The sequence below is a fragment of the Mastigoproctus giganteus genome, chromosome 6 (assembly GCF_048544385.1).
Source record: "Mastigoproctus giganteus isolate SK-2022 chromosome 6, ASM4854438v1, whole genome shotgun sequence".
NCBI lineage: Eukaryota > Metazoa > Arthropoda > Arachnida > Uropygi > Thelyphonidae > Mastigoproctus > Mastigoproctus giganteus.
In genome coordinates this window covers 59,620,053-59,644,281 of record NC_143580.1, presented here as the reverse complement: position 1 = coordinate 59,644,281, position 24,229 = coordinate 59,620,053, and the positions used below count along the sequence as shown (strand labels likewise).

Below are 24,229 nucleotides of genomic sequence, written 5' to 3'. Positions count from 1 at the left end.
ATTTCGACCTTTAAGGCATATTATTTGCGTATGACTTTCAAAGGGATTGTTGAGGCTGTGCAGTCTGATATAACTGTGAGGCACTACTGGAAGTCATATAATATCCTGAATGTCATCACAAACATTGATTCTGCCTGGGAGGAAGTCTCACAGTCCTGCACGAATGGAGTCTGGTGTAAATTGTGCCCTGAAGCAGTGATCGATTTTGTAAAGATTGAGCCGGGTTCGGAAGTGGCTAAAGATGTTTCTCGCATGGCTAACGATGTTGGCATTGACATCGTTAATCCAAATGATGTTGACCAGTTTCTGGAGAGTCATGGTGAGCCACTTTCAATTGAGGAATTGGAGAAACTGACTGTGCAACTTCAACATGAGGCTGACACACCAGATGGAGTGGAAGAGTTGGAGCCAATCAGAACATTAAAAACAAAACATATTCAGAGTGCTCTTGCCAAAATTCATAGTGCATTTGATGAATTTTGTGATAATGATCCTGATTGGGAATGTAGCCATGGCATCCAAAGAGGTGTCAACATGATGTTGAAGCCCTAATATAACATCTTGGAAGAAAGAAGTAGGAAGTTACACCAGGCATCAATACTACAGTTCTTGACAAAGAAGGGAAACGAACCCTCAGGACCCGATGACCCTCAACCAGGAACCTTCCATTAATGTTGTCCCATTACGCTATTGTCACATAAAATATCAGTGAAGTAAATACGTACTCAAGCGACGACTCCACAGGACCAAAGTAAGTTAAAATTTTATTTTATTTTATTATGTATAAGTATGAATAAAACATGTGCATTAAATGTTTAAAATATTTAATTATTTGTGAAGAACAGAAATATTAGTACATACTTGGGAAAATTTTGGGAATTACATTATAATTTGGTCTTGTTTTACGACTTTTCATTTTACGACCCTGTTTTGCTGGAACCTAACCCTGCTGTAAAATGGGTCTTTCCTGTATTATTATCCATGAATTTTATTAATATCTGAAAATTAAAACATTTTTATTGCCTGCCGATGACTCTTCAACGTAAAAATTCTGTACCGGGTATGTGTGTCCTGCCGCTAGTATATTTAACGCGTTTTACATTTAAGAGTCATTGGCAGGCATTAAAAATGCCTGCGATGACTCTTAAATATAACAATGCCGAATAATATAACGATGTTTTTATTTTATTAATAATAATTACATATCGTTTACTGAAACTATTATAGGATATATAATTTTTACATTGAAGAGATTTTAGTTCACAACTAAATACACCATCTATAGTTGTTCCATTAAGTGTAGTATTTATTGAAAGATCTGATGACATGTCCAAGTTGAAGAATGTTTTCATAAATGTGTGGACCTCTTTTCTGGCCTCAGAGTTTAATTGTAAAGAAAAAAATTACATTCAATCTCAAAACACCAGGTGACTTGAAATCAGATGCGTTTTCGAATTAACTCATTTCCCAGTTTCCGAAAAAATTTTTTATCTTAAAACCTTAATATTTCTGTTTCTAAATTCCTTAGCTTTCCAACGATATGCTATACGTACACATTATCTTGTTTATTACGTGATAATGTAGGAAAATTTCCTTGATCACATGTTCATATTTTCCACTATCCTGGAAAAACTACTGAATTTTTCAAAGGTTTAAAAGTTTTTCCTCTAGTATAGAGCTAAGATGAGGCTCCGTGCTAAATTTCATTAAATTTGGTCCAGTAGAAGATAAATTATTGTTGTTATCATACAAGTATGATTCCAACAATACAAGGTACAACAATTCGCTTCTGGAGGAAGCTGAAGGTGATGTCACGTCCTTAACTCTTTTCGCATGACGGTATTTCGAATAACTTTTTACTGGAGTTATTCCAAAATTTTTTGGAATAACTCCAGTAAAAACGTTTTTAACGTAAAAAAAATTGATGTTATTATTGAGCTGCAGATACATAATTATAAGTTACATTCTTAAGAGTTTTCCTGTAATTATAATACAATGAAGATTTTCTTTGTTTAACAATTTTAGAAATCAGAAAAGTTTTTTATAATTTCTGGGTTGTTGTTTCCTATAGGTAAATATCCTGAATCAACAAATTGAAATTTTAGAGAAAGATAAGGAAAAGCTAACAGTGCAACATGTAATGAATTCCAAATCTGAAAATGTAGGTTATTAAAATAAAAAAGATATATTGTATATGTTAAATAAATTTATATGTATTTTTTAATGTGATTTGTATTAATTTAGCGATGCCCAAAATTATTCTGTGTTCAAGTTTTACTGTATTCATTTGCATGAGTTAGTGTTAGTATTAATAGTGGCAAATGAAGCAGAAAGCAAGCTTATCCAGAATCAGCCAAAATAAAAAAAAATCGCATTTCACCTATTCATCCCCTCCAACAGTTTGTCTAGTTCTTTTTATTCAACCTATCCTCTCCACAACAATGGATGGCAGCTTGTTCCAACAATCAATCACCCTTTGGCTGAAAGCAAACTTCTGTACATCTATTCTGCAACCATCCTTCCTCAATTTGAATTTATGCCCTCAAATGTGCATAGTCTGAACAAGAGGAAGAATCCCATCAGCACTACGTTTGCTCAAGCCTTAAACTCATCCCATATATATCCATTAAAGTTTTGCTAGTGTGCTAGTGACCAACCACAAGTTCCTGTCAATATCTGCATTTCTCTGTACAATTACAACTGTACAAGAAACTACGTTCCTCTGTATGGGTGTTTGTTCTGCTCATCATCGTCATTCTGCCTATAACATACTCCTATTCTCATTATTGTTTTCCCAGTGCTTATGTCACACCAAACTGACATTGCACCAGATACCCATGTCAACTGGATGCACTGCCTGAGATTTTTATGTGTTTCTTAACTACAAGTCTTCCCCCTTCCGTTCTTTCTGTATTCTTGCGGACTACACAATAAGTCGTCCTATCTTTGGCCTTTATAGAGTTTGTACTGCAACACAGTATAATAAGCGGAGTTGGGGGGGTGCCACAAGACAGTAAACGTTATACACTATGTCCTTTGTGTATACTCCCCATATTCAAATTCTGCATCCTTTATATCTCAGTGACATCACTTTTCCGATATCCCCATAATATCTGCATTTGATGACTTGACCAGCATTTCAAATTCATCAAATTTATATACTATGCTCCTGCTAGCATTGGTGTAAATGCAAGTATACATGCATCTTTTCTTTCTCTTAGTTACCCAAACTTAGCCCATGTATTTCCTTGTTCCATGATTACTCACAGCAGTCCTTGAAATTCCTGGTATCTTGATTTCTAGGCTGCTGCATGTTCCAATGGAAGCAATACAAGAATCAGTTTCGCTTCTGTCTGTGGCTGTTGTTAATCTGTGTATCCCCCAAGTTACCCATTTTTCCGTCCTGTTGATATTGCCTCAATAGCATCAGCAAGTATTCTTGCACTCTTTTTATTTAAGCGTATCACATCCCCGTAGAAGCAGTCTCTCCTGTTAACAAGCAAAAACCACACTGAGGAAAATTTTACCCAATGAGCCTTGAACATTTTCTCCAGGGATGAATTAATTGACAGTGCTCCTATCATGTACTCTCTCCTATTGTGTCTGGGCAGAATTTTGTATACTTTCGAATGTAATCCTAACGTGACTTTTTCTCAACATTCTCCCGTACTTCTTAAGTCCTCAGATCTACTCTTAATGTCATTAGTGCAAATATGTACAACAAGGATGATATCTACTTTAAAGGATGATATCTACTCTACGTTTATCAACTTTTGCCCCTGGTAGACATACCCTGGTCCTATTTCACCTATCCTCCTTGCACAATATGGCAGAGAAAAAAAAATGCATGGGATTCATATAAATTTTCATGCGGCACAGAAGCCTATGGTAGATATAGTCTGTAATCAAGTCACAAAGGAGGTTAGGTGAGCGAAGGCAGATTATGAGAAATCTTTAGAAAAGGATGCAAATAAAAACAGCAGAGACTTCTCTGCTTATACTAACAGTAGAAGGAAGGGATTAAATCACATTGGGCCATTTGATGTCAGAGGGTTAACTGGAGGTGATGATCCTGCTCATACAGCTGACAAACTGAATGAGTATTTTGCATCTATATTCACACATGAGGAATTCTGTAGGGAAGTAGAGGACAGAAGCTTATTAAACTGTAACAGGTAGCTAAATGTTTTTTTTAATAACTGAGAGCAAAGTGGAGGAGACATTGTTGAAGTTAACATAAGAAAGGCACCTGGGGTGCATATAATCTATCCAGTTATATTAAAGGAGACAACAAAGGAAGTAAGCAGGCCCTTGGCCATAATTATGAGTGCAGTCCTGTGACTCAGGAGAGATCCTCACTAACTGGAGATGTGCAAATGTCTCCCCAATTCACAAAGGAGGATCAAACAGTGGCATCAGTAATTACCGACCTGTTGGTTTAACTTACAGGCAAAATAATGGAATCACTGGTTAAAGAAGCATTGCAGGATCATCTAGACAAAACTGCAGTAATAATTCAGACAGAGCATGGGTTGTTAAGGGAAAGTCTTGTCTGACCAATTTGATTGGATAGTATGATGTGGTCACAAAGGAACTGGATACAAAAAATTATTTTGATATCATATATTTGGATTTCTGGAAAGCTTTGACACTGTTGAGCATGGAAGACTACTGTACAAATTGGAGCAGTATGGCATTAAGGATAATTTGCTACAATGGATAAAAGGATGGTGGAGTGGGAGAAGACAGAGTGGTAATCAATGGACACTGCTCTTCGTGGACTAATGTTATTAGTGAAGTGCCTCAGGTTGGGCCGTTGCTGTTTTGTATATTTATCAGTGATATTGATAAAGGTATATCAGGCTTAATGTCCAAGTTTGCAGATGATACCAAGGTTGGCAGGATTGTTAATGATAGTAATGACATTTTCTACTGCAACAGGATTTAGAAAAGGTGGGCAGGTGGGCTGAGAAGCAGAAACTGAAGTTTAACATTGACAAATACAAAGTACTACATTTGGGTAACAGTAACCTCAGAGAAATGTACCAACTGTGTGGTACTACACTGAGGGTGGTAGAGAATGAAAAAGACCTGGGGGTAATTGTGCAGTCAGATATGAAGTTTTCTGAGCAGTACAGACATCTCTTGTCAATTATATATAGGATTGGGGTCATCTTCGGTCAGGACGAAGATGGGCTCTTCCACTAGGATGATTTTTGCTTGGTTTCTAGGTCATACCCATATATCCAACTCTCATCACCAGTGACGACCATAGAAAGAAAGTTTTGATCACATGTGGCCTGTTCTTGAAGATCCCTGCTAACTTCCATGCGATGCTGCTTTTGGTCTTCACTCAGTAACTGTGGCATGAACTTTGCCGCAATCCTTCTCATGTTCAACTTGTCTGACAAAATCTGCTGACACGTGCCATACAATAGTCCTACAATGCCACAAATGTTGTGAATAGTCCGCCTGCGGTCTTCACGGATCATTGCCCGAACTTTTGTTAAATTTTCTGGGGTGGTGTTCGATGATGAACGTCCAGAGCGATCGTCATCATCAACTGACATTCGGCCATTTTTAAAATGGTTAAACCAGTAGTAGGTCTGCATCTGGCCTAAAGCATCATCACTAAAAGCTTGTTTGAACTTATGGGTTTCTGCTGCTATATCGTTAAGAAGGAAACAAAACTTGATGCAAGCATGTTGCTCTTTCACATCAGCCATCGCAACAATTGCAGACTACGTGAAACACACCGCCAAAGAACTGCGCATAAATATTCAATGACTCTATCTAACCCAACGCCACGTGGCACACTAATTCACAAAGGATGCATGCAGTGTTACCTAGCACCACAAGTCCGTACTAGACGTAGTTTTCCCCACAACATTCAAATTTCGGGAACATTTGGGTAGTACTTCGTATATATTACGTTATCGAGTTTACATTATGTGTGTTATGTTATCAAGTTTACGCTATACTGTTACACTCATAAAGTTATGAGTTAATTATAATAGCTAATAAAATTATCTGTTAATGCCAGCCTATATGATTCGAACTTTCGAGATACACATTTACTACAATTAAGAGACTAGAATTCTCCTACCATGCACTATAGTACAAAGTTATTAGATACTGTATGTTATTGGCACCAAATCACCGATACAAAGGTTCTGTGTTATTAAGTAGTACCTTACAAAATATCCAACTAAATTTAAAAATAAATTAATGAATGTGACTAGAACTATAAAGCTGTTTATAGAATACCATTTAATATGCTGTTTAGGTCAATAAAACGGCAAAATTTTTCAATAACTTATCCATTCTCAGGAGCTCAAAATTCTTTGACTAGCGAAGTTCATTATTATAAAATCTGCAGAAATAAAGTTACTGATTATTTTTTATAGTTCCAGTATCCTTTGTAAACAATTTGAGAGTTGGTTGTCTAGTAAAATAATCAATGTACTGCAAGGACTGTTTAAGGGACAACGTGAGCAGGGATGACAAAGAATTTCACTAACTTTTTTTTTTTTTTGAAGTCTGATGGTTTCTGTTCAAATTAAATTAATTTATGATCCATCAAAATATTTAGCATTGTTTTTTAAGTAATTTTATCTTTCTTTTGAGAAATTAGATGCTTTTTTTATTAATTTTATTGCACTTTTTTTACTCAAAAGACTGATTCCTCTCTCACAGACCCATAGATTTCTACTATGCATTCAATTACTTTGCAGACAAGGTCAAAAATTGATGCATTTAGATTAGTTGCTTTTCTGGCATCAGTTTTTGAAATCAACATCATTTTACCAAATTTTAAACCCTTAGTATCTGATGAGAAAAATTAATTAAATTACAAATAACACTAGAGCCTACTCTCATGCATCAGACAGCACACAATGGGTTCATTAAAGGCAGAAGGTGCTAGTCCCACAGGAAGCAACTGGTTCTGGCAGCTTCATTGTCAGGGAAACAGGAAATATATTATCAAAAAGGATAGATGGAATAGTACCAGGGTGTCTGCTAGGGGCAAAAATTTATGATATTGTAAAGAAGGAGTGTGCTATAGGCCTAATGACTCTGATGAGTATAATAAGAAACTGTACAGAGAAATAGAGTGGGCCAGTAAATCAGAGAGACTTATAATGGGGGATTTTAATTTCCCAGATATTGACTGGAATTTGGGGGCTGGTCACTCACACACTAGCAAGCCTTTTGTGGATTTATTGGATGATTGTTTTCTACATCGGCATGTTCGGGAGGCAACTAGAGGGAGTAATACTCTTGATTTGATTATCAGTAGTGATTCTTCATGCATTAAGAATCTGCAGATAAATGAACCACTAGGTGGCAGTGATCACAGTGTTCTGAAGTGGGAGTTACTCAAAGAGGTAACTACCATTAGGGGTAAAGGGAAGGGGTATTGCTTTCGTAAAGGCGACCACGATGGACTGAGACAGTATTTAAATTCTATACAGTGGGATCAACTGATGATGTTACCAACAGCAAATTCAAAATGGGAAGCATTCAAAGAACTTATCTTTCAAGCTACTAGGCTTTACATACCAACTAAGAAATATTGTTCAAGGTTTAGGCCTAAATGGATGTCAGATGAACTAATGAGGCATATGGCAGAGAAGAACAATGCATGGGATACATACAAATTAACACGTGACACAGAAGCCTATGATAGATACAAGTTGATCTGTAACCAAGTTACAAAGGAGGTTAGGCAGGCGAAGGCAGATTACGAGAGATCCTTGGCAAGGGATGCGAAGAAACACAGCAAAGAGTTCTTTACTTATGTAAACTCTAGAAGGAAGGGATTGAACCAGATTGGTCCACTTGATATTGATGGGTCAACTGTTGATGACCCTGCTCAGGTAGCTAACAAACTAAATGAATATTTTGCATCGACATTCACATATGAGGAGTTATTCAGTGAGGGGAATGCCAGAGGTGTATTCAACTCTAGCAGTAAGCTAGAGAATCTTGTAATAACTGAGAGTAAAGTGGAGGAGAAATTGTTGAAGATAAACACAAGAAAGGCACCTGGGGTGGATGGGATCTATCCAGTTATATTAAAGGAGGCAGCAAAGGAAGTAAGCAAACCCTTAGCCATAATTATGAGAGCTTCCTTGGACTCAGGGAGGTACCCATGGACTGGAGATGTGCAAATGTGACCCCAATTCACAAGGGAGGATCAAAGTCTGTCACAAGTAATTATAGACCTGTGAGTTTAACTTCTGTTCCTGGAAAATTAATGGAGGCACTGGTTAAAGAAGCACTGCAGGATCATCTAGACAAGACTTCAGTTATAGCTTGGACACAGTATGGTTTTGTTAAGGGGAAGTCTTGCCTGACCAATTTGATTGGATACTATGATGCAGTCACAAAAGAACTGGATGCAGGGAATAACTTTGATATTATATACTTGGATCTTAGAAAGGCTTTTGATACTGTTGCACATGGAAGACTGCTGCACAAATTGGAGCAGTGTGGCATTGGAGGCAAATTGCTGCTATGGATAAAGGGGTGGTTGAGGGGGAGAAGACAGAGAGTGGTAATCAATGGACACTGCTCATCGTGGACTAATGTTATTAGTGGAGTCCCTCAGGGTTCAGTATTGGGTCCTTTATTGTTCTCTGTATTTATAAATGATATTGATGATGGTATATCAAGCTTAATGTCCAAGTTTGCAGACGATACGAAGGTTGGCAGGGTTGTCAAGGACACTACTGACACTATGCTGCTGCAACAGGATCTGGAAAGGTTGAGCAGATGGGCTGAGAGGTGGCAAATGAAATTTAACATTGACAAATGTAAAGTACTACATATGGGAAACAGCAACCCCAGAGCAATGTATGAACTCTGTGGTACTACACTGATGGTGGTAGAGAATAAAAGGGACCTGGGGGTGGTTGTGCAGGCAGATATGAAGTTCTCTGAGCAGTGCAGACAGGCTGCAAGAGTAGCTCATGGTGTATTGTCAATGATATATAGGAATTTTTCTAGCAGGGATAAGGAGGTGATTATTCCCTTGTATAAGGCAATGGTCAGGCTACACCTAGAGTACTGTATACAGGCCTGGAGGCCTCATTTCAAGAAGGATGTAGAGCTGCTTGAACGAGTACAGAGAAGAGCAACAAGATTAGTGAATGGAACAAAGATGTGCTCTTACGAAGAAAGGCTTAAGTTTTGCAAATTACAGTGTCTGGAGACTAGGCACCAGCGAGGTGATCTGATAGAGGTTTACAAAGCCTTGAATGGTTTGAGCATGCTCAATGCTGATGGGATTCTTCCTCTTGCTCAGAGTAATCACCTGAGAGGGCGTAAGTTCAAATTGAGGAAAGACAGATGTTGGATAGATGTGCGGAAATTTGCCTTTAGCCAGCGGGTGGTTGGTAGGTGGAACAGACTTCCATCCCTTGTCGTGGAAGTTGATAGCCTAAATAAGTTTAAGGCTCAGCTGGACAGCTATTTCGAACGAACAGAGGGGTGAAGTGGAAGTGGTTATTTTTTATTTATTTTTTTTACTTTATTATTTATTTTTTTTTTTTTGGCTGATGCTGCATAAGCTTGCTTTCTTGCATCAAATGCCTCTACTAATGCTAATGCTAAAGAACAGTTGTCATCTTTTAAGGGCACAGAAGGTGATAGTGTTGTACATGTAGGTGCTAATAATATGAAGCATAGGTGATCTGATGATGCTTCATATCATCTCATCCTTATGTTTAATTCACCAACTTATCCTAATGACATCAGAGCTAGCTATCTTAACTTTCCAGTGTATGGACACATTGGAAAGTTTTAAGTGCCAGACATATGGACACTCATAAATGGCCTGTTGTGGAGCCCTTGCATGCACTCAGTGTGTTCTGCAAAGGCCCACGAAAATAACATCATGTTTAGCTACAAAATCCACCTGCATTAACTGCCGAGGAGAGCACCCTGCATGCTCACAAGCATGCCAAAGCTGGAAGAAAGAAAAAGAAATACAGAAATTTAAGGCAGAGCTGAACATATAATACAAGGAGGCAAGAAAAGCAGTGAAATTGGCAAACACCAACAAACCTTTATATGCTCAAAAAGTAGCAGAGAGATGTTCTATCGTAATTCAAACTGAAATGACTGTCCCATCTGAAGCATCATTTACTTCCATTGCATGCTATTAACCTCACAAAAACCCACACAGAAAGACCAGTCAGCTGCTACTCCCATAACTGCACCTCCCCATACTCCATCAGTTAAAAAACAAAGCAGCAGTAAAAAGCCAAAAAAACTTGAAATGCCACATGAAACACAAGAAAATATGTATGTTGAGGTGAGGGAGGTACCAGATGAGTCAATCTTTGAACTCTGTGCAGAGGGAGAAGTGGACACAGGACAGCATCCATACTTCTCCAAAAATGATAACTCCAAGGCTGAGACAAACAAGGCCATGGCAATTCAGAAGCTGACTCAGATCCACCAAGCATAAATAATGGCTAAATTCCCACAGTAGAATTGTCATGGATTCTGACGAAATATTGACGCAAAAGTGTGAACCGGTTTGCTTTTGCTTACAGGAGGGACATACCTGAAGGCAAATGGAAATCGTTCCTTGCATAATATTACAATTATACATAAGGATAGATCTGGAGATTGATTTGCCCATGGAGAAGTTGCTATCCTTGTGGCAACTAGATTCCATTACAAACTATACTGCTTACCACCAACTTAGGAGTAGCAAGTCACTTTACAGTAGGGTTTTTAATAACACTCTGCTCCATCTATTTGCCACCTGGGATTGACATCCCCAGACAGATCTTGATGATCTTATTTTGCAGTTTCCTTCCCCCGTCTTACTTCTCATGGATTTCAATGGACATAGTGTAAGGTAGTGCAGACATTAATGGAAGAGGTATTGTCACAGAGCATATGCTCACTGACAATGATCTCTCTCTCTCTTCTATGTGGGAACTAAAACCTTTTTCCATATGCCTACCCTTATGTTTTCTGCCATTAACCTTTCTATTTGCTCCCCTTCTCTCCTTTCTTCACTTGGGATGTAGTGGAAAACGTGTATGGAAGTGATCACTTTCCTGTGGTAGCTACCCTATTTAGTGAGAGACCACATCTACCTTTTAGGTTACTGCAATGGAAGATTGATCAGGCTAACTAGAATGCCTTTCAACATCTGGCAGAGTTTAACATCACTACAGTCAGTTGGGAGCCTAATGGTGATGCAGTGATGTACATTACAGAAAATATTGTTGTTCATGCAGCTGCAACTGCCATTCTGAAAACATCTACCTAGTTTCCATCATTTCCCAAACCATGGTGGAATGCTGAATTCACAGCAACAAAAAGGCTCAAAACTATTGCTTGGGGTATATTCTGATGATATCCTACCATGGCCAGTCTAATAGCATTTAAACTTGCACAAGCCAAAGCACACTACATTTACCATCAGAGTCAAAAGGAATTGTAAATTCATTTTACCTCATTGTTACCTCATTGCCTGACCAATTTTATTGGATACTATGATGCAGTCACAAAAGAACTGGATGCAGGGAATAACTTTGATATTATATACTTGGATCTTAGAAAGGCTTTTGATACTGTTGCACATGGAAGATTGCTGCACAAATTGGAGCAGTGTGGCATTGGAGGCAAATTGCTGCTGTGGATAAAGGGGTGGCTGAGGGGGAGAAGACAGAGAGTGGTAATCAATGGACACTGCTCGTCGTGGACTAATGTTATTAGTGGAGTCCCTCAGGGCTGGGTCCATTATTGTTTTCTGTTTTCATAAATGATATTGATGAGGGTATATCAAGCTTAATGTTGAAGTTTGCAGACGATACAAAGGTAGGCAGGGTTGTCAAGGACACTACTAAACACTATGCTGCTGCAACAGGATCTGGAAAGGTTGAGCAGATGGGCTGAGAGGTGGCAAATGAAGTTTAACATTTACAAATGTAAAGTACTATACATGGGGAAACAGCAACCCCAGAGCAACGTATCAACTCTGTGGTACTACACTGACAGTGGTAGAGAATGAAAGGGACCTGGAGGTGGTTGTGTAGGCAGATATGAAGTTCTCTGAGCAGTGCAGACGGGCTGCAAGAGTAGCTCATGGTGTATTGTCAATGATATATAGAAATTTTTCTAGCAGGGATAAGGAGGTGATTATTCCCTTGTATAAGGCAATGGTCAGGCCACACCTAGAGTACTGTATACAGGTCTGGAGGCCTCATTTCAAGAAGGATGTAGAGCTGCTGGAACGAGTACAGAGAAGGGCAACAAGATTAGTGAATGGAACAAAGGGGTGCTCTTATGAAGAAAGGCTTAAATTTTGCAAATTACAGTGTCTGGAGACTAGGCACCAGCGAGGTGATCTGATAGAGGTGTATAAAGCCTTGAATGGTTTGAGCATGCTCAATGCTGATGGGATTCTTCCTCTCGCTCAGAATAATCACCTGAGAGGGCATAAATTCAAATTGAGGAAAGACAGATGTAGGATAGACGTGCGGAAATTTGCCTTTAGCCAGAGGGTGGTTGGTTGGTGGAACAGACTTCCATCCCTTGTCGTGGAAGTTGATAGCCTAAATAAGTTTAAGGCTGAGCTGGACCGGTATTTTGAACGAACAGAGGGGTGAAGTGGAAGTGTTTTTTTTTTTTTTTTTGGCTGATGCTGCATAAGCTTGCTTTCTTGCATCAAATGCCTCTACTAATGCTAATGCTAATACTAATGTTACCCAATCAACCAGCACCAAGGTGGTCTGGGATAAAATCTCTGGAAAATGAAGGGAAAATGTACATCTTGCCCTTCATCAGTCCTACAGTATAATAGATGCAGCATTGCAGAGCCAACTGTAACAGCTCTTAGGGAAACATTTTTGCAATATCATATTCTGCAGAGTTCCTGGTCATAAAACTGAAAAACAGACTTTTAACTTCACATTAAAGGGCCTTTATCCTTACAATCAGCTGTTCACTATACAGGCGCCGAAAAGAGCTCTAACCCTTTCTAAGGCAATTTCTGTTGGACCAGATGGCATTCATTATGAAATGATTTTTTTTTTTCTTCTTTTATGTAAACCCCGAACACGAGAGGTATTAGAACCTATAGTACTTAGTACTGTGCTTGGGTTGGAGGTTGAGAAGATAAAAGGAGATATTTGTTGCTATTGGACTTGAACTTCTGTAGACTGTAATTTTCAGGAAATACATATGAAGGAAGGTTGTTCCAGAAAATGGCAGTTGAATGAAAAAACAAGGAAGATGAAAAGTTGGTTCTGTGAGTTTGAAGTTGGACAGTAAATGGATGCTGGCTGATGGCTGCACCTGTTTGGACTGTTTTGAAAGAGAGAGCAGGAATTATAGAAGCCAACTCAGAAGAACAGTGCCCATGGAAATATCTGTAGAAGAGGCATGCAGCAGAAACAGTACGTCTATGAGACAGCAAGTGGAGGGACTCTGTTAGAGATGAATCTTTAATTAACCTAACTGCCCTCTTCTGAATGGAATCAAGAAGCCTGAGAGAGGTTTTAGGGGCACCACCCCAGATGTGGGAACAATATTCCATTGCAGGGCGGATTTGCGATTTTTACAGAGTGAACAATGAATAAACAGAGTTTGGAATTTTTACAGAGTTTGGAAGAAAAGTAATGCTGAGAGCGAAAGAGAAAACCAAGCTTTTTAGATGCAAAGGAAGCAATATTTGTAATGTGCTTGTGCCAAGAGATTAGAAGTCAGAGTAATCCCCAAAAGAGAAGTACCGTTTTTCCCTAGAAATCGGAGTGTCACCAAAAATAATCGTAGGAGCAGAAGAATCCTTTTTGCGAGATATAAGACAAGACTGAGTTTTAGAAGGATTGAAATCAACTAAGTTGTCTTTGCCCCACTGAAGAATTCCTTGAAGATCTGCATTTAAGGAATTGGTAGCAGATTTTCGAGAAATTGAAGCTGATTGAGCAGGGCAAGCTTTCTCAAAATGGAAAGTGGAATGCAATGTGCTATCATCTGCAAAACTATGGATGGGATTTCCAGTCAATGGAAGAAGGTCATTAATATACAAGAGGAAAAGAGTGGGGGAAAGAACTGAACCTTGGGGGACACCGGCATTAGTGGAGAAGTTAGAAGACAGAGAGCCATCTACCATCACCTTCAGTTCGCGATCAGAGAGAAAACTGGATAACCAGTTACAAAAAACAGATGGCAAACCATAAGATGAAAGTTTGTTTAGAAGACATTTATGCCAAACACGATCGAAAGCCTTTGAGATATCAAGAGCAACTACTTGTGTTTCACTGAACCTTTCCATTGAATTAGTCCATAAATGGGTAACATAATCCAGAATATCACCAGTGGATTGACACTGGCGATCGTTGATCAGACGGAAGGTTTCTAGGTAGTTTAAGAGTTGGCGGTTAATGGATTTCTCCATTACTTTAGAAAGAGTAGAAGTAATTACAATGGGATGATAATTGGATGGGAGGGATTTGTCACCCTTTTTAGGAACTGGCTGGATATGAGCAAATTTCCAAGCAGAAGGAAAAACACCTTTGGAATAAGAAAGTGAAAAAAAGGCAGCAAAGAGTAAGTTCAGGAGCACAGGTTTTGAGAACAAGTGGAGAAATACCATCGGGACCTGGAGCTTTCTTAGCATCAAGATTCATCAAAATCCTTCTGACATCCTTTTTACGGAAGACCACAGGATGTATTGAATGGAGCATGTTGGTAATGGTGGGAGGTGTTTTACCAAGATCATTAATACATGAGTTGGAAGAAAAATGGGATTCTAGCAGGTCAGCTTTATCCTTGACTGAAGTGACAACAGAACCATCTGGTTTGGACAGAGGTGGGAGCAGAGATGAGCAAAAGTTGCGGCCAATAGCTTTGGCAAGAGACCAGAATGCTTGGCTACCATTAGGGTGGCACCTCTGCAGCCAAGTGGGCAGGAGCAGCAGTGTGTAGCACACGCTTCTTGATTAGATCGGGGTTCGAGCCTGTGACTACCAAATACAGAGGATGCGGAAAGGTTAGGGAATGACCGCCGCATATCCTCGGAGCAATATGGCCTTAGTTGCTAATGCTCCTAAAAACCAAATAACAAATAACAAACCATTAGGGCAAGAAGCAAGTTTTCTACTCTTAGCCTGTTCAAACTCTAGTTTGGACTGATTAATAACTGCTTTACAATTGTTGCGAGCTTTGGTGGAGGCAGAAAATGAAACTGAAGAATTAGAAACAAGCCAATCACGATATGCAACATTCTTCTCTTGAACAGCCTTAGCACATTTATTGGAAAACCAAGGTTTAGATAAAGGATGAGATTTTAAAGAGGAGTGTGGGATAAAGGATTCCATTCCTGCAAGAATATTTTTCACTGACACGATCTGAGCAAATGTTGACATCAGAAGTTTTGAAACAGTAATCTGACCAAGGAAAAGAAGAAAAGAAATCTCGCAGGTCATCCCATTTTGCATTCTTGTAATGCCAAACAACACGAGGTTGGGAATAGCCATGAGATAAAGGCTTCATTGGAGAAGAGACAATCACCAAGTTGTGATCTGAAGTGGCTAAAGGACCTCTAACTTCGACCGTGTACTTAGAAGGGTTGTTTGTGAGAAAAAGATCAAGCGTGTTGGCTGTGTGATTAGGATTGTCCAGTATTCTTGTATGTAAATGAACAACCTGTTCAAGGTCATTAGTAATTGCAAAAGCCTCATCATCTTGACCAGCTGGGTCAGTGTGACTAGAAAACGGAAGCCAGCTGGAGTTGTGAACATTAAAGTTACCAAGGAAAATTACCTCACTGTTAGGAAAGTTGGGTGGAGAGAGTCAAGTTGCAAAGAAAGGAAGTCAAAGAGCTCCAAGTGATTAGTGGAGTTGGGAGAACGGTAGAGACAACAGATGAATTTGACACAATGAGGTAGAGAGATTTTAAGCCAGAGAAGATTGAAGAGAGGAGATTCCAAATTACCAAGTCTCTGACAGGTAATATCAGAATGGACATATGCACAAGTACCACCTTTGAGGCGAAAGGAATCATACAGCGAATAATTTGGGCATCTGAGATGAGCAGTAGTTGAATCAACCGATAACTGAGATTCTGTCAGAAAAAGTACATGGGGTTTGGCAGACTGCAAGTGGAAATGGATATCGTTGAGATTAGAATTGAGACCACGTATATTTGTGAAATGAATTAGGAAGTGTTTGGGAGGTTTAGATCTTTTCGCAGATAAGCTTGCTCTATTAGTTTGACAAGTATGAAATGATTAAGCACCTTTCTCAAAAATCTGTAGATCACCTGCTCTTTCTGTATAATACAATTTTTCTTGAATTGCAGTTTCTGGATGCCTGGCAGAAGTATGTCCAAGATCCTGGAGAGAGTGGTCAATGCTAGTCTTATATATGGTATTTAGAATCATATGACCTACTCTCCAGTATGCAGTGGCTTTTGAAAAAACAGGTCCACTCTGGACCATTTAATTAGATGAAACATCCATCCAGGATGCTTTCCTAAGACTAGAACATCTGGTTACAGCATTCTTTGATATAGAAAAAGTGTATGATACAGCTTGGAGATTTGACATTTTAAAAGACCTGTATAGCCTCAGCCTTAGAGGGCACCTCCCTGTTTTTATTAAAATTTTTTTATCCAATCAGGCTTTTTGAGTTTTTGTAGGATCCACAGCCTTGTCCCTTTTGCCTAGAGGAGGGAGTACTGCAGGATCTGTTAAGTTTTAGGCTTTTTGCCATCAAAGTAAATTCCATCACAAAACAACTTCCTCCAACTTAATTCCTGGGTGCTGGCTAATGGATTCAGGTTCTCACTGCAAAAGGTCATTTATATACATTTTTGTCATAAGTGTAATCTTCATCCTGAACCTGAATTGTGGCTTGGGCAAAATGCTATTCCATTATAGTGTTAGACACAAAATTCTTGGGACTCATATTTGATAAAAAGTCTATCTTTCTCAAACCTATCTGTCAACTCATAAAATGCACAAGAGGCTTGAATATTCTCTGAGCTCTCTCTGCTACTTCTTGGGATGTAGACAGATTCACCTTACTATGCATCTAATGCACTTGTATGATCTAAATAGCATACAGGTTCCAGGTATGCACATCTGTCAGAAACAGTGTACTTTAAATGGCTGGATCTCATCCGTCATCAGGCTATCTGTAATGGAGCATTTCAAACAGCTCCTGTCTATATGTGGAAGCAAGTGAGTCACCATTATTGCTTTAACATAAACAGTTCCCTCTAGTATGCTTTAGAACTGAAATCCCTGCTGGACCATCCTATGTGGACATCCATTTTTGAATTATGATGGGGAAATTTATATAGTGCCTGTCAGACTGCTCTTTCAGTATTTTTGTCCAAGTGCTCTACCAAGATTTGCATATCTATCATGGTAGACAAGTTTGCCCAAACACCAAGGCAAACCCTTCCACCTTGGCTTGCTCGCGTTCCAGCACGTGACTTTTTCCTTACGAATTGGGTAGAATACAATACTCTTATCTGTCTACTTGCAGCTCTATTTAGCACACCGAGCTGAACATTCTGACGTCTTGCCAGTTTACACAGACAGCTTGAAGTCGGAATTGTGTGTGTAGGATCTGCTGCTGTCTTTCCAAAAATTACTATTTATGAGCAGATTCTTCTTGAATGCAGCATATACAATGCGGAGCTGCATGTTATAGAGTTAGCCTTGGATCATGTCAGAACATGCAAATATCAAGTTTGTTATATATTCTGATTCTTTGTGCATATTACAGACTTTTTATGCTCAAAGAATGTGTGATTTCTTTGACACTGTTTTATATCTTAGACATATTTTAATTGACTGTACAGTATTTAATGATACACATTTTACTGCTTTTAACTATCTGACTGAGCCTTATACACTCAGTCCGATTTTATTCGAAGATGACATATTCAGCTGTTTTTAAATTCTTACGCAATGATTTATATAATATTTATAAATATTTATACATTTTTATACATATTAATAATTTATATACATACTGCCTTTTACTTTTATGTAACCTTTTGACGAGGTAATCAGAACTTATTTTAAACTTTTATAACATTCCTTGGCACCTAATAGCCTGTGTTGCTGATGCAGCAATAAAACCATAAACCTGAAACTACTTCATATCATTATTTCATTGAACAAGTTAGTGCTAAATTTGAAAGCGTCTGGAATAACACTTTCAAATTTGAAGTGTCTGGTTTTGTTCAGGTATGCATTATAGGAAGAAATAGCCCAGTGGTCAGGAGCGAGAGTGCACAGCACGCATTCCTTGAGTGGACCGGGGTTCAAGCCCGTGACTACTAAATACGATAAATATTTGTATTGACGATTTATTGTAAACTCTACTGGCTTGGTTGTCGTGCCAGAGTATAAACAGAAGTATAGATTAAAATACACGATGAGAGCCTTGTCAACTCATCTGGCCCTAGAAAGATTTCACAAAGCTCATTAGATAAAATTTTTTTCAACATGGCCTGCATGAGATAACAGGGGAAACTTTTTTTTGTATTGAGATGAGATGCAAAGAGTATTTTCTGTGGCTAGAAAATACACTGATGCTGTTTAAAAAAAAAAAATATATATTAATTTGAACTATGCAAATTCATCGAATGAAGATGTAGAATATCAGAAGTGTGGTGCCGCTCTGTATCGAGGATGTGGAATTTGAACATGGTGAGTTCAATGGGTACAGAAAGGACAGATAAGTCCTTTCTGTACCAATTGACATAGGTTTCCATTGTCACTTGGGTGTATTGTTTTAATTGCTCATTGTAAGACGAGTATAACAAACAACTGTATGAACAGAGTGGGTTGGTAAATCAATGTCTTATCATGGGGAATTTAACTCTCCAAATATCCCAGTTAATCTGATCCTGGTAAATCGAGAGTCTGCTGTATTTCTTTTCTAAATACAGATAAATACAGGGATTTCTATTGTTTTGCCCTTTTTAGTAAGCTGGCATTCAACTATTCACTAGCATCTAAGAAGAAATATAATAATAAATAAATAATGATGCTGAAAAGTAAAAAAGTTAAATACCATAAAAAAAAAAAAAATTAGGAACTGCACAGTTGATCAAGGCATGTATAATCAAGGTTCCACTGTAGGACAAGAAATAGTAGTTATTTGAATTTTTACAAATTCCATGTTGGGTTGGAATGTCCAATTCTGTGCATAAAATTCAAGTGTTTTGAAAGTCAAGTGTTGGTTTTTGTATGTAAAAGTGATACTGAGGTGAAAAAGTAAGTGAGCATTATAGCTAAAACTCTTAAGTGGTTAACAACTTTACACAAGTATATAATATAAGCAGTATTTACTGATGTGTTGGCTTAAAGCATTCGTTGAAAGGTTCCCTTTAGAGTCTTTTAATAACACAAATATATTTTTCCCTCAAAATTTGGACAAGATTATAGTGGAGGGGGCCACTTATAGTGGGCAAAGATGTCTTGTCCTTAATGCCTCAGTAAAAGTTGAAAGATATTTTCAGGATAGTCATTAATACAAAGTTTGATGACCTTATAATTAGATATGTCCAACTCTTTTGAGCAATTAAATATCATTTAGTTTTATCAATGGGAGCTCTTAGCCCGTCATTCATTTTGTTTAGACAAAGATTTTTAATAAAAAATGTATGTCCATGTTGTTATAGAACAAACACAATACTTGTAGCAAGCTACCTATAGATAACCTTGGTTGTATATAGGTAGCTTTCCACAAGGTCCATGATAGTATATGGGTTTACCAACTTGACTTTAAAGAGATCTGGGTATACATTCTGTTAGAGACTGAAGCGATTCTTAAAAGCCTCTTCAGTTGTGGGCTTGATCTTAAAAGCCTCTTCAGTTGTTGATCTCAGGCACCCTGAGTTATTCTGTTTTTCAGCCTGCATAATGTGCAGAACAGCCCTTGAACATATGCAGACATAATACATGGTAAAGACTAAGAATTGGCATGTTTATTTTTTTTTTAACATTAACAAACATTAAAAAAACAATTTTAACAATTTTAAAACAATTTTAAATAATTTTAGCATTAACAAAACAATAAACATCTTCATGTTTATTGTTTTTTAACATTTCATTTAACTTAATCAGTTTAATTGTATAATGAGACATGAAGTTTTCTGAGTAGTACAGGCTGCTAGGATAGCTCAAAGAGTTTTACCAATAATATACAGGAATTTTTCCAGTAGAGACGAGGATATGATTTTTTTTACGAAACCCCAAACACGAGAAGCATTAGAATCTATAGTACTTACTACTGTGCATGGGCTGAACGTTGAGAAGATACGTGTTGACATGAATTTCTGTAGATTGTAATTTTCAGGAGATATGTATGAAGGAAGGTTGTTCCTGGAAACGAAATTTCAATGAGGAAGAAGAAAAGTTTGTTCTGTGAGTTTGAAGTTGGACGGTAAAGGAATGTTGACTGATTGTGGCATGTGTTCGGACTGTTTTGAGAGAGGGGAGACACAGAGAGAGAGAGTGAGCTGGAATTATAGAAGCCAATTCAGAACAACAATGCCCATGGAAGTATCTATAGAAAAGGCATGCAGCAGAAACAGAATGTCTATGAGACAGAGTATAGAGACTGTTAGAGATGAGTCATTAATTAACCTAACTGCTCTCTTTTGAATGGAATCTAGAAGCCTGAGAGAGGTTTCGGGGGCACTGCCCCAGATGTGGGAACAATATTCCATAGTAGGGTGGATTTGCAATTTGTACAGAGTGAATATCTGTTTGGAAGAAAAGTAAAGCTAAAGAGAAAACCCAGTTTTTTAGATGCAGAGGAAGCAATATTTGTAATGTGATTGTGCCAAGAGAGATTAGAAGTCAGGTAATCCCCAACAGAGATATATGATCTTGCGTGGAAATAAGAGTGTAATCGAAGATGAGCACAGGAGCAGAAGAATCTTTTTGTGAGATATGATAGGACTGAGTTTTAGAAACATTTAAATCAACTAAGTTATCTTTGCCCAACTAGAGATTTACCTGGAGATCAGAATTTAAGCAATTGGTAGTGGATATTTGAGAAATTGAAGCTGTTTGTGCAGGGTAAGCTTTCTCAAACCCGAAAGTGCAATGTGCTATCATCAAAACTACGGATAGGATTTCCGGTCAATGGAAGAAGATCATTAATGTACAAGAGTAAAAGAGTGGGATAAAGAAATGAATGTTGGGGAACATTAGCATTAGTTAAAAATAACTAAATGCAACAAGGCATAATGTGTTAAGAGTAAAAGTTTAATATCTGTATAATATCGGTGTAGATACATCATACATAACTCTTAAGAAACTACGATGGTAATGTGGGGGGGGCATCATTTGCTCTGTATCTCATATTGTGCTCTTCCTTCACAACGAGTTAACATGGTATTACAATACTTGCAATACCTCGAATAAGTAACGCTTCACTAATAGAGAAAACTTACTTATTCTCAGTGAGTACTGTTGTGAAGTTCCGTAGCCAGGTGGGAAGGAGCAGCAGTGCGTAGCACACACTTCTTGATTAGACCGGGGTTCGAGCCCGTCATCACCAAATATGGAGGATGCGGAAAGGTCAGGGAATGACCACCGCATATTCCCGGAGCAATATATGGCCTTAGTTGCTAATGCTCCTAAAAACCAAATAACTAACAAACCGTTGTGAAGTTACTTATTCTCAGTGAGTACTGTTTTGAAGGAAGAGCACTATATGAGATACAGAGCAAATGATGCCCCCCCCACACTACCTTCATAGTTTCTTAAGAGTTATGTATGGTGTATCTACACCGATATTGTATAAGTTAAACTCAATGCAACTACCATATTATATAGATATTAAACTCTTACTCTTAACGTATTATCCTTGTTACATTTAGCTATTTTTAAATATTATCATATAAACCTAATGGCATCTCTCATATTTTGTGATTATCTTCACAACTGGGTTGTCATGTCTGCAATACCAGGATACCTGCCCACCCATCGATGATAAGCCAGTAGCTTTGAAGACTATTGGCTTACCACTAATATTCACTCACTCATTAATATTCGAGAATAGGTAACAATAGTCTTCTCTATTAGTGAAGCATTACTTATTCAAGGTAGTGCAATACCATGGCAACTCGTTGTGAAGGAAGAGCACAATGATCGTAGTTTCTTAAGAGTTATCTATGGTGTATCTACACTGATATTATATAGATATTAGCATTAGTGGAGAAGTTAGAAGACAGAGCCATCTACCATCACCTTCAGTGAGCGGTCAGAGAGAAAACTGGATTCCCAATTATAAAAAACAGTTGGCAAACCATAAGATGGAAGCTTATTTAGAAGACATATATGCCAAACACAATCAAAGTCCTTTGAAATGACAAGAGCAACTGCTTGAGTTTCACCAAACGTTTCCATTGAATTTGTCCATAGATGGGTAACAAGCTAGAATATCACCAGTGGATCGACACTGAAGGAATCCATACTGGCAATCATTGATCAGATGGAAGGTTTCTAGAAAGTTTGAGTTGGAGGTTAATTGATTTCTCCATTACTTTTGAAACAGTAAAAGTAATTGCAATGGGACGATAATTGGATGGGAGGGATTTGTCACTCTTTTTAGGAACTGGCTGGATGTGACCATATTTCAGCTCATATTACTCCTACAATATGATTATCCCACTGTATAAGGCAATGATTAGATGCAGAAGGGGAAACACCTTTAGAATTAGAAAGTGAAAAAAGCGACACAGCACAGGAGTAAGTTCAGGAGCACAGGTTTTGAGAACAAGTGGAGAAATACCATCAGGGCCTGGAGCTTTCTTAGCATAGAGATTGTTCAAAATCCTTCTGACATTCTTTTGATGGAAGATTACAGGAAGCATTGAATGGAGTGTACTCAGAATTGTAGTAGGTGATTTACCAAGATCATCAGTACACATGAGTTGGAAGAAAAGCAGGATGCTAGCAGGTTGCTTTATCTTTGGCTGAAGTGGCAATAGAACCATCTGGTTTTGATAGAGGTGGGAATAGAGATGGGCAAAAGTTGCAACCAATAGCTTTGGCAAGAGACCAGACTGCTCGACTACCATTTGGACAAGAAGCAAGTTCTCTATAATTATCCCACTGTATAAGGCAATGGTTAGGCTGAATCCTGAGTATTGCATAGGTCTAGAAGCCTTGTTTTAGGAAAGATGTGGATACTGTTAGACAGCTGCAGAGAAGAGTACCAAGATTAGTCATTGATACAAAAGGTTATGCTTTCCAAGAAAGACCTTAGTTCTGCAAATTATAGTGCCTGGAAACTGCATCTACAAGGAGACCTGATTGAACATTTGTGGCCTTAAATGGATTGCGTAAATTAAATACAGATAGCATCCAACACTTGCTCATATGACATAAAGGCACATAAATTGAAAAAGTTTGATTGTAGGGATAGATGTGAAAAAATTCGCTTTTAGCCCCCGGCGCCTCCGTAGCCAGGTGGGAAGGAGCAGCAGTGCATAGCACATGCTTCTTGATTAGACTGGGGTTCGAGCCCGTCACCACCAAATACGGAAAGGTCAGGGAATGACCACCGCATATTCCCGGAGCAATATGCTCTTAGTTGCTAATGCTCCAAATAACAAACAAACAAACAAGCTTTTAGCCCGACAATGATTGATTGTTGGGACAAACTTCCATCAGGTGTTGTGGAGTTGGAATAAATTTAAAGAAAAATTAGATATTATTAGAGGTGGTTGAACAGATGAGGTGGGTATGGTGTGTGTGTGTGTGTGTGTGTGTGTGTGTGTGTGTGTGTGTGTGTGTGTGTGTGTGATGCTGCATAAGTAGCTTTCTTGCATTGTAGCCACTATTGATACTGATTAGAATAACTTCAATTCTCTGACTGAGTGTATTACTTCAGTTTTGAAAACAAACTGAAAAAAAACATTGTATGCCAATCATGTAACTCCCACTTCAGTCAAATTTCTGATATATTTTTCTGGGCAGTTCTACTGTATATTGAAGTAATGATTCATATAATTTGATATTTATTATTAATTCTGTTTATTAGCTATTGATCAGGATTCCATACAATATAGTGAGGCAACAAATACAAAGAAACAGGCCAGTGGTTACAGGTTTGTTTAGAGGCATTCTAGACAAAATGAAGATGGGCCAATGTGAGTATTGATAATACTCTCAGTAAAATAAATAAATAAAATCTGCAGGTTAGATTCACTGAT

The 24,229-nt window shown here is 38.2% G+C and overlaps 1 protein-coding gene across 1 annotated transcript in view; it reads left to right on the top strand.

The window, feature by feature from the left end:
• Positions 1-24,229, top strand: part of LOC150084326 (uncharacterized) — an 80,805-nt gene that overhangs the window by 22,105 nt on the left and 34,471 nt on the right. The window contains exon 3 of the mRNA XM_090375172.1: positions 2,072-2,161. Coding sequence (XP_090231298.1) covers positions 2,072-2,161 — 90 coding nt within the window. The remainder of the gene's footprint in view (positions 1-2,071; positions 2,162-24,229) is intronic.